Raw genomic sequence first — 12,118 nt, 5'->3', positions numbered from 1 at the left:
AAAAACCTTGTATCTATTTATTGGAACTAATTTGAAAAACAGATCCAGTAAGAACATGGACAAGATGAATGCTTCAATAGAAAGTACTCGTGGCAAAAAAGCTTCTAACTGAAAATAACGGACATTAAGCTTCATGCCACACCGACTCCATCAGGTATTTTAACACACATAGGAGGTATTAACAGATAGCAAACAGAAAACCGTGGCCTTATTAAGTTGATGACTCGTATGTTAACAAAGGCCCTGTATTAATTTCATTTACAGTCTTTAAAAAGCAACTCAACCAGAGTTACTCTTCAAAAAGACACATTCCATGGGCTCTATTTTAAATTTTAACATATGACTGTGCAAAACCATTTTCTCAAATGATTGAATTCCTTCTATTAGCTATTCCCTAAAATCAAGAGCCAAACATTAAAGGTGAGAGTTCATTCATATTTGGTGATTTTAGAACACGCAATGATGATGAAGTTACTACAATATCTAAGAAAATAATGAGCAAGTAGCATTCTTGATGAAATCCATGTGGAGACAGTAAACAACTATATAAACTGTTACAGAACCACAGGCTAGAAAACACCACAAAGCTATCAAAAATAAATCATATCTTCAAAAAATTTCAAGTAATTTAAAGGAATACAAATATAATACTAAGTGAAAAACTACAAGATTCAAAACTTGCTACATAATATGATCCTAATTGTATTAAAAAAAAAAAAAAAAAAAAAGATGGGTGCCTGGGCGGTACAGTTGGTTAAGCATCTGACTCTCGGTTTCGGCTCAGGTCATGATCTCAGGTCATGGGGTTAAGCCCTGCGTCGGGCTCCATGCTCAGCAGGCAATCTGCTTGGGATTCTCTCTCCTCCCTCTGCCCCTCCTGCTTGTGCTCTCCCTCTCTCTCAAATAAATAAGTAAATCTTTAAAATAAAAAGGAATATATGTGTACACACACTCACTTTTTAAAGGCAGGAATAAAACAAAATAAAATCTTAACAGTTACTATCTCTGGGTAGAAAGATTATTGGTGATTTATTATTTCTTCTTTTTAGTTTCAACATCAAACGTGTACTACAGATATATTAAAAAGGTTGTACAAACCACAGAAAATTTATTTGAAAACCCCAAAACTCAAGATCTAAGACAATAAGGGAAGAGACTGAAAAAGAAAGACAGATGGATAGACAGATTAAAAAACAGGAAAACATGACTCTGTGAAGGAGCAATGATCATTTCTTCTTTAAGTGTCTAGCCTAAAAGTTAATGGGAATACCAAGGAAGTAAAAATCGGGACTGTAGGCCCAAGTGGTCCTGAAACTCATTAGGACCTAACAATCATTGACAGTTCCAAGTTCTGAAGTGAAAAGTTTCATAATACAACACAACCAATAAAAATAAGTAGCATTAGAACTCAGAATGATACATTTATAGTTTTGGAAGCTAGAAAACTTCAGATATGATGGCACAGGTAAGAACAGAAGAGTGGAAAGTTTGGGTTCTATGGAATACAGTAAATACAGTGTAGTTTGCTGGAATCACAAGAGCACAACTCTCAGAACTGAAAGGAACCTCACATAGCATCTAGGCTAACCACCAATACTATTTTTAATGCCTTATACTAACTTACAAAAGTTAAAGAACTATTTGCTTATGTTACAGCTTATGTCCTTCCATAATGGGGTCTGCACCTAACCTAGAAGCACAGCAAAGTATTCAGATAAACAGGGAAAAAAAATTTTTTTTAACCCAATCAGAACGGAAGTCTAACAAAATCTCCAAGGTCTGCTGAGGGTCAATATAAAAGTGCTTCCTGCCAATCCAGGAAATCTTTAAGGGGGACACATTCATCGTGACTACAAGCTCGGGACGGGAATGGGCATTACTGTAGGAATGCTAACGCTGGCATGAGAGCAAGAGAAGGCTTTGAGACACTAATCCTATGAGGAACAGATCTGGGATGGGAAGAAAAGTCTCTATCCAGTCAGAAGAAAGTGAGGGGGGCCAATGAGAAGGGTAATGAATGAGAAACAGCAGGAGGACAAAAAGCCCAGGGTTTGGAGTCCCTTGTGAGCATAAAATGCAGGAAGATCAGAGACCCTCTGTAGGGTCTTTTCAGAGACACTGGATAAACCAGAGCCCAAGGAAAGGAGGAATGATGAGGAAAACATCTTCAGACTGAGACTGAGAAGAAGCAGTGGGGCCAAGACTCAGGCAGGGAAAGATCCCAGAGACCAAAACAAAGAAGGAAATAAGTTACCCTTGAACTACAAAGATGAAAGCTACGAGTCGGGGCGCCTGGGTGGCTCAGTGGGTTAAGCCTCTGCCTTTGGCTCGGGTCATGATCTCAGGGTTCTGGGATCGAGCCCCATGTCCAGCTCTCTGCTCAGCAGGAAGCCTGCTTCCCCTTCTCTCTGCCTGCCTCTCTGCCTACTTGTGATCTCTGTCTGTCAAAAAAATAAATAAATCTTAAAAAAAAAAAAAAAGACGAAAGCTACGAGTGAAGCATGAGTGTGTGTGTATCACGAAAGACACAAAAAGGAAGTCAGAGAGAGAAAGAGCGCAAGTGGGAGAGGGAGAGAGAGAGAAAAGGGAGACGGAGAAAGGAGAAAGGGGAAGCTACATGGAAACATACACATACAGAGAGTTAGAGAAATAGAGGGAGAAAGCCCGCGAGATAGACTCAGAGAGAGGTAGAGGCGGAGAGAAGCCACCTGGAACATAGGCACCGTAAGAGCCGTGCGTTGTACAAAAGAATAAAGACAGAGACTAGATCTGTTACAACAGGTACTACACCATAACTTATCTCATCTGTGAATTCTGGACCCTATGATTATACCTGGTAGAGGCAGCAGATGGTCCAAGAGGAGCAGCACGAGAGAAGGACAAATGGACAATCACATCCATCTCAGGTACAAGACCTTTGAGAAGGACCACCCAGCTAGTCACCTGGCACATTATCCGGGGCCGATCAAACAGCTGGGGGTGGGGGTAGGGGGTAGCAACCTCCCCTACTCTGGTATCCTCTAACACAACAGCTGTTTTATAAAGGGTTAAGAGGAAAGAGAGAATGCAAGACTCCCCTAAAAAAGGAAGGAACTAAAGTTGACTGAATGGAAGTCAACCAACACTTATGGAGTCCAGTGCATGCGGTGGGCATGGTGTTAGAGGTGTCGGAGCTGGAGAGAAAAATAAAACAAGGAGTGAGACGTGAAGCTGCTCACAGACTCAAAGTGGGATGCCCACAGGTTCGCCAGAGGGTCAGACTCTGGTGCTTCAGTACAGCAGCATGACTCCTTCCCTGCTACCCCCCTCCCCTGGCCATGCGACTAAACTAGTCAGCTGAAGTCTAGGAAAACAATCAGTGAACCGCTTCATGAGTTCCGGTGGCAGGTGATAATGGCTGCCAATATATTCATAACTTAACCAGAAGAGAAAGCCTGGGGCTGTGTGCAGTGACAGCAATCCTTCACTTACCTTAATTACTGGGATTCCTATAAATGGTATTTTATACACTTTGCCTTTTTAAGGAAAGTTAAGAACAGCCTGTTTTAGAAATCTATATGCTTCATGGATATCTATACTACATATGAAACCATGAAGGCCAGAAATGATATTCCTACTGGGAGCCTGAGAAAAGACAAAAATACCCTCCCCTCTCCCTGGCTATTATTTGGGATTTTTCTCCCTGTTCACACTGTATTGTTGCCCAGGATTACTTCTTGCCGGTCAACCTCAGTGCCAACTGCTAAAACTGTGCATAAGAGTAGACAGGCTTTGGGGGACCTGGCTGGCCTCAGTCAGTTGAGAACCGAATATTGATTTCAGCTCAGATCATGATCTCAGGGTCACAAGATGGAGAGCCATGTTGGGCTCCATGCTCAGCGCAGTCTGCTAGAGATTCTCTCTCCTTCTTCCCACCACCCCTCCCCCCGCTTCTGCATATGCATTCTCTGTCTTTGTCTCTAGAATAGATAAATAAGATCTTAAGGGAAAAATAAAAGTCAACAAGCTTATAGGGAGGGTGGAGGTGTTTTCCTATTAGTAAAGATGGATATGACTACATTAACTCTGTTTTTTGTTCTGAGATGTTCTGGCTTATCTCCCAGTTCGAGGCTGGACTCTGGATAGCTAAGATGGCCAGAATAGCCACTCTGGATGTTATACTACAGTATCAACTACTTTAAAATATGATGAAGTAAGTTAGTCTTTCCATTCCAACAATGAGTACACTCTACAAATATTCTCGTCCCAACAGAAATGGAACCACCATTATCAAGGAGAAACAGACTGCCCTTAGGCAAATGACAATTTAGGAAGAGCGACTCACTGTGTTACCATAGCAAGGCTTGTTCATGTTTTTGTACGTTATCAAGCTGCATTTCTCTCAAATATACACAATATGAGGAATGAGATCTCTTGTTCAAGGAAAAAAAAAAAAAAATCAAGGTCAGTTCAATGAGTGACTTAGACCAAGTTAGACTGTGATGCCCAAAGGAGAAGGGTATCACGGCAGCATTAACATGAGGAGCAGTGGGAACAAAAGAACACTGAGATTCAAACTGGTAATTCTGAAACTCTCTCAAACTTCAAAACAGCATTATCAAAGTAGGGAGACTTGATGAAGGCTTGTCTAAAGTCTAACACCCCAATTATGCCTGCTAATTCTTTAAAAACAAAAACAGAAACTACAACTGTTTTCAGGTTTCTACATATAGCTTCCCTAAACAAGCTCTACTCAAACTGACTATCCAAAAGACAGAAACAATGTTGTTAATACTACCTATCCCACATTTGGATTTAGTTTTGGTCTGACCTACCTAATTTTGATAGAACTATGTTAATCTGTAATTGATTCTCTCTCTCTCTCTCTCTTTTTTTTTTTAAGATTTTTATTTATTTATTTGACAGAGAGAGAGACAGCGAGAGAGAGAACACAAGCAGGGGGAGTGGGAGAGGGAGAAGCAGGCTTCCCGCCGAGCGGGTAGCCTGATGTGGGGCTTCATCCCAGAACCCTGGGATCACGACCTGACCCGAAGGCAGACGCTTAATGACTGAGCCACCCAGACACCCCCATAGTTGATTCTCTTTTAAATCATCACCACTCCATTATGTAACATCCAATAGGAAAAACGATTTTTTCTCTACCTCCTTAGTCTCACAATTGAGATGCTATTCGCATGGCTTATGAAAGCCTCACTTGAAAACTGTCCAAGCTGGTAACTATAAGCTGTACCTGTGCTTCCAGGTTAACGTATAGGAGAGCTGGTCTACAGCCACACGGAAAACGAATGCAGCAAAGTTTCTCAGTGAAGGAGGTGGAGAGGAGACGTGTGGTAAGTCATAGTGAAGTTAGAGGACATCCATGATAAAAACTGCTGCAGCTAACAGTAACAAGCCACAGTGTGCCCGGCACTGCTCTCGGTGCTCCTGGTGTTTTCTCCCATTTAATGATCATGTTAATCCTGGGAGGGAGGTAGTATTCGTAGGCCTATTTTTACAGATGAGGAAACTGAGGGGCAGGGGTTAAAGTCACACCAACAGAAGGTGACATTAATCAAGATGTCCAGAGGCGCCTGGGTGGCTCAGTGGGTTAAGCCGCTGCCTTCGGCTCAGGTCATGATCTCAGGGTCCTGGGATCGAGCCCTGCATCGGGCTCTCTGCTCAGCAGGGAGTCTGCTTCCCTCTCACACTCTCTGCCTGCCTCTCTGCCTACTTGTGATCCCTCTCTGTCAAATAAATAAATAAAATCTTTAAAAAAAAAAATCAAGATGCCCTATTTCCAGAGTCCAACCTCTTAGTCACTAATGTTAAAACTCTCATTTAATAAATAAGGCAATGGGTGTAAATGAAAACATTTATAGCTTTAAAAACATTGTTTTTACTACTGGTTTAAAGATAATGAAGTTATTTTTACCATAGGGCACAGAAGCACTAAAACCTCGATACAACCCTGCCAGCAGGGTGAAAACTGCACCCCTGCACAGGTTAGGAGCACTGATGGATGTAAAACCCTTCTGTGACTTCCAGCAATAAACACCAGAGTTGAAATCCTCCCTGATAAGGGCTGCCCAGCGCCAGGCAAGTGCTCCTCCTTTCTGGGGCTACAGCTTCCGCATCTGTGGAATGGGAGCTGCCCCCACCCCTAAGGCTGACCGTGAGGACCGAGTAAGCCAGCATACACCAAGTGCCAACCAAGTGCTGTGATACGGTAACAAGAGACCGTGAAGATGGCATTCCTACCAGAAGAACACAGGGAAAGATACACTATCTAATGTGAGGCATTTAGTGACCCAGCAGATTTTTTCTTTTACATATTTAATATAAATGCTGAACTTAAAATAAACCATTACAGCTAATGACAAATCAGTTTTCCTTATCAACAATCTCTCCTGAGAAAGCAAGCAAGCTAAAAAGTGTATCCAGAATTCTTTGAAATCTCGAATCTCCAATTAGAAAAAAGGAGAGTAAGAACAAATCAAAATACTCACCATGGATCGAATGCTGGTTGTCTTTTTGAGTGGTTGGTTCCAGAACTGCTCTCTGATGGTAGCGAAGAAACTCTGGTTGATACATTATTTTCATGGAAAGAATTGTCTGGACGAGGAGATGGCACTAAACAAAGAAAAAGTCAGTCACTGATGTACTTTTTGGCCGAAGCGGTTCTTAACTGGTTATACTGCATTTTCTCTCACACAAATAAAAACAAGTAAATCAAAACCTTCCTCTGCCCTTTATATAACTTTTGTGTTTTCTGAGGGTGGAAGCATTCCAGGGAACATTCTCCCTCCCCCCACTGATTATCACATTAATTTGCAAGGGTCAGTTAACATCAGGCAGTAGATATTCAAAGCATAAATTGACTTGTCAGTTGATAAAATGAAGAACATTTTAGAATATTTAAAAGTGTAAATAGGACAGACCCCCTTCACCGTTTTGGCATTCTCTGAAACAGGCTTTCTTACAACATAGACTCAACTATGCAAAATCTATTCTCAGTGAATAGATTTTCTGAAGTGACTCTTTTAACAATATGTGTGCTAGAATATATTAACTGTGCTGTAAGCCTTATACTTCGGAGGCACAGAGTCAATTTTGTATTTTTTTAAACTACATTCCAAAGAAATTAGGTTATTTGTAAAAAAAAAAAAAAAAAAAAAACCCCAAAAAACAAAAACATTTTTAAGTTCTCAATCCAGGAAAGAACAGAAAGATAACCACAACATAAGTGGGTAAATACCTTTTTTGCTCTTTGCTGTTACTATCTTCTTCTGTCACTTTCTTCTTCTTCTTTTTTTTTTTTTTTTAATTTTATTTATTTGACAGAGAGAGAGAGTGAGCCTAAGCAAGGGAGCAGCAGGAGGACAGAGAGGGAGAAGCAGGCTCCCTGCTGAGCAGGGAGTCCGACGCAGGGCTCAATCCCAAGACCCTGGGATCATGACCTGAGCAGAAGGCAGATGCTTAACCGACTGAGTTACCCAGGTGCCCCTTTCTGTCACTTTCTAAGCTCGATCATAAATCAAAATATATTGCAAATTTCATCACAAAAGGAATATACAGGCTGAGTATCAAGATAAACGATACCATTTCATTTGCCTCTTGACCAGTAGGACTAAAAACAGGAAGTATTCTGGAAATATCTGTCATTTCAATGATAACACTAAATCTTCACCCAGTTGGATTTAGAAGAATCACTGAAATGACAAATGTCTCCAGATGTTTCACCTGGTTAAATCTCTTCCTTCTATTTCTGGACTTTCTAAAATAAAAATGTTCTACCTGCCAAACCCTGAAGTGTATCACTTAAATGAAAAATGAGGGACTTTGCTGATACAAACTAATTTAATTCACTTGCAATCAAAACAAAATTGTCTTTCTTAATTAATTGAAACTTTGTTAACATTTTATGTTAAAGTATGTACTCCAGATCTCTATAGGAATAACACAGGTATGGTCCATTTTGGAAGTAAAACTCACAGTGACAGCAAAAACACATTTGCTCATATACATTACAATATTTTACCTAACTTTAATCTGAATTAAAATTTTAGTCCTTTAAGATTCCAAAGTAACCATAGCATGAGAAAAAACCGGATGCATTAAAAGGCTTAATCAATGCCCTATGCTTTTTTCAAATGGGGCTGGGAAGGAACTAGTAGCCTACCTAAATCAATTCATATTTAGTCCTAAATAATACTTCTATACATTTATTTAGCTCAGGTTCCTAGCTGTCTCTCCAAATCAACAGAAGAGCGAAAAGTCAAGGGATGTGGGTGAGGGTGACTGCAGAAGGTCATGATGACTCTTAGGAGGCTTTAAGAGGCTGAGCCTATGAAACACCCAGGACCTTGCCCCTACTCTGGTGGGCTTGCTGTTAGTCTCCCTACCAGGGGACAGAGTTCTGGAGGGGTTCTCCCTCTATTGCTATATAGCTCTTCAAAGGGGATGCCCTTCTCTGTCAACATCTCCTAAATCCATACAACCTCCAAAGCCTCTGTTTTAGTTGTCGGTTAACCATCGAAGTACATTTTTAGGGCTGTGCAAGCACACTTGAAGATTTTCTTTCATTCAGTCAACAAATATTTATGCAACTGTCAGGCAGTGTGCTAGTCAATGAAGGTAAAAGAGGAAAACATGATCAAGGGCCTTGCAACCTTGTGGGAGAAAAATGTAGACAAAGAATCAACACCATGTAGTCTGTGTCATGTTAGAGGGCTAGACAAGGAACCATGGTTCGAACAGAGAAGAAAACATGTCACTTTGGGTGGAGAGGGATGATATCATACTGCAGAAGACTTCAAAGTGGAACCTTAAATGGGACAGAAACAAGCTAACCAAGCAGAGGGAGGAGTGTGTTTCAGGATGGAAGAGCAGCAGCTGGAGAGGATGGCAAAGGCCAGGGAAAGTCATCTCGGGGAATCAGGATTTTGTTGTGATGTCAATGGGAAACCACCAGAGGACTGTCAGCAGGTAAGAGATGGAGGACTGGGGGTAGGCAGCAGGTTGCCTTGCTCTGGTTTTGCCTTGTAGCATTTATTATCTTTTACCACTCTACATAATTTTTATATTTAGTGTATAGTCTTCTCATTGTGAGAATGTGAGCTCTGTGAAGGTGGAGACCTCTGGCTGTCTTGTTCACTGACATGTTCTAAGCTAGATCAGCACTAGGCACACAGGTGACATCAATAAATACTTTAGGACTTAAGTGAATGAATGAGTGGGAAGGCCAGAACACAGCTTCACAATTATTCCGGAGACTGGTTTGATGGCAACCCTGGGAAACAGAGATCAGCTGGGAGGCTACTCAAAGAACCCAAGTCAGAAGTCATGAGGGCCTGAACTAAGAAAGTAGGGCCCAAAGCAGGGAGAAGTGTTGGAAGGCAACAGCACAGATAAAGATGGCGCTGACCTGAAGTCAAGGCAGGAAGTGTAGTGGAAGGCATGGGCTGGAGGTACAGGGGAGGGAGGGAGGGGGAGAGAGAGAGAGAGAGAGAGAGGACCCTGGTGGGCGCACAGGGCTGGGCTTACCTCGGTAGAAACTACCAACTCTCCTTGGAACAGGGTCATTGTACAGGTGTCTATTTTCTTTGGGGGCGGTGCCGTCATCAGAGTGGGGGTCATGATATGCTCCACCCTGAGACAAGAAAGAGGTTTATAAAAAGTTAACAGTAGAGCAATGATGATGTGGCCTATGAACTTAGAATAGTGTGTAACTGATCCAGAATTTACTCCAGGATCTTTTTTTTTTTTTGATATAGATTTTATTTACTTGACAGAGAGACACAGTGAGAGAGGGAACACAAGCATGGGGACTGGGAGAGGGAGAAGCAGGCCCTCCACAGAGCAGGGACCCTGATTCAGGGTTCCATCTCAGGACCCTGGGATCATGACCTGAGCTAAAGGCAGACCCTTAACAACTAAGCCACTGAGGCACCCCTATTCCAGGATCTTTCAAAGAGAAAACTCAGAATAATGGCATGAGGAAAACTAACTAATTTCTTATTAAACCAGTTTAAGTTATTTGTGGGAGACTAGGTATGAAGAAATTTTAAAGGATAGGCTGTAATGATGTCACATGACCACTCTTTATAGACAAGTTTTATCATAAAAGTTAGCAACTTGTGGAGAATTCAGACCTCAGACTTCTGCCTTGCGTGGAATGAAGTAGTGCCTTCTCTGGAAGATTCTTTACCAGAAGATCGAGCCACAGTCATCTCTGGAGGGAGCTGTTCTCCAGGCTGGAAGTCAAATTTAAAAGGATTTATAAGAGTGTCCTGTTCCTAGGGATGAAAATCACCTAAATCACCATGGGCTTTATTTGGCATAATTAGTACCTTCACCAGCTAAAATAAAAAATGTTAGTTGGCTAAAACACAAATTGTCCCATAAAAGAGTGAATCATCTGATGAATGTAAAATAATTCAAACAAATGTCACACAGATGGAAAGTGAAATTCTCATTAAAGTTAAGGCAAGCAGGGAAAGAATTACCCTGAAAATAGTTCAATTAATTATTAACAACAAAGAAAATTATCTTCCTAATATCTAGATAGTCATGGTTCTGTGCAGCACTCTAATTAGATTCTATTAGTTAATCCAAAATTTCTCTAGCAGATTTTTCCAAAAAGAACGATGCAGATCCAAAATTATTTTTCATTAAGAACTTAAATGGCAGATTCAGATGCAATCAAATGTTCTTTGGATAGATCATGGAAGAGAATCAGTACGCTTTATCATTTATCTTCAAATTCCCTAACTGCTGTAATTATATGTACTTAAAGTTTTCTTAATCTCCTCCAGTACTTGTATTTCATGTATTTTCTTAATCATGATCAGGACAGCACACATCTCAGGAGACACTGCCTATCTCTCAAGGAGGTGAGACACAAGGTAAGAGCAGCCTTGGTCCACAAGGGTGTTCACTGAGGGGAAAAGTGGCATCTTCTACCCTCAAGGAAAACAAGATTAAGGAACAAAACAACCAAGCCTTACTTAGATGTACACAGAGTCGTATCTTGAGCCTTACGTGATGTATCAAAAACATTTTATTTAAACTTTAAATAGGATTTGCTCTGTCTTTGTATCCCTCACTCCCTAAATGTACTATGAAAGAATATTCTGGACAGGAAATCGTCCAGGGTAGCCTTTCTTCTTCCTAATTTGTGATAAGATCTCATTTGAATTTTAGCATCTGCATACTTTACAAAGCCCTCTAGAAAAGTCTCCCAGAAAACAAATGATTTATACCTAACTTAAACTCTTAAGTGAAAGTGCCAGTTTGGTCCCCTTCCTCTTGAAGGTGGCCGCAATATTTTGTAAGGGAGTGATTCTCATCATTTACTAATGGCTTTAGTCACTGCCATCTTTGTGCCTTTAAACTTACACTGTCTTGCAGCTTGGAACTGTACCTCCTGAACTGGACTTAAAATTCTGTAACAGTTGGGTCTGTGCTTAGCCCACAATAACCATTTATAATTAGATTGTCTCCACCATGTTCACAGTGTTTTTTCTGGAACTCTGAGAACCAGTCCATTTGTCCTTTCTCCAAGTTGTAGCTTTTCATTTTTCTTACATCTCCTCTTTTATGCTACACTGCATGCTAGCACGCTCTACCTGGTTTTGACCTCCATCTAATGCCTACGGGCAGCTGCCAGGCTCTAGAGATCTTTCTAGGCCCTAGGCTTCTCTCTTCTCTAGAGGGACTCCTCCAACCACTGTTTTGACTCCAATCATGGCACCTCTGCCATGTGCCATTGCCTCCACTCTCAAGTATGCATCTCCTGCTCTTCCTCCTCTTACCTGGGCACCAACCAGTCTTTCCAACCTCATTGAGGATAGCTCTGTTTAGGGGCCCAGGGTCACTTCAGCCTCAACGGGTCAGCATGATACAGTGCAAAGAACGCTGGCCTAGGGACCTAGACACCGCCTCATGGTCCCAGCTCCACCTTGGACTATTTGGGTAAACTGGGGCAACCCACCTAACTTCTTAGAACCTTAGCACACTCATCTACAAAATGACTTTCGGCAAAAGCGACCTCAAACCTTGCATTTTTCACGGCAGCAACAAGGAACAAGTTGCAATCCCCACAGCACCCCATGCTGTTTAATGTCTCTATTAGCCTCCT

General features: G+C 41.3%; 1 protein-coding gene across 7 annotated transcripts in view; it reads right to left on the bottom strand.

Moving 5' to 3' along the window:
• The window catches only part of CDKL5 (cyclin dependent kinase like 5), a 226,528-nt gene that overhangs the window by 29,969 nt on the left and 184,441 nt on the right, over nt 1-12,118 (bottom strand). For all 7 annotated transcript variants that reach the window (XM_032329648.1, XM_032329652.1, XM_032329649.1 and 4 more), the window contains 3 exons: nt 10,131-10,232; nt 9,523-9,628; nt 6,486-6,609 (listed from right to left, as the gene is read on the bottom strand). In XM_032329648.1, the coding sequence (XP_032185539.1) occupies nt 6,486-6,609; nt 9,523-9,628; nt 10,131-10,232 (332 nt within the window). The remainder of the gene's footprint in view (nt 1-6,485; nt 6,610-9,522; nt 9,629-10,130; nt 10,233-12,118) is intronic.

This window comes from Mustela erminea, chromosome X (genome assembly GCF_009829155.1).
Source record: "Mustela erminea isolate mMusErm1 chromosome X, mMusErm1.Pri, whole genome shotgun sequence".
In the NCBI taxonomy this organism is placed as follows: Eukaryota; Metazoa; Chordata; class Mammalia; order Carnivora; family Mustelidae; genus Mustela; species Mustela erminea.
Note: the sequence above shows the minus strand (reverse complement) of the source record. Positions and strands in the feature narration are given on the sequence as shown.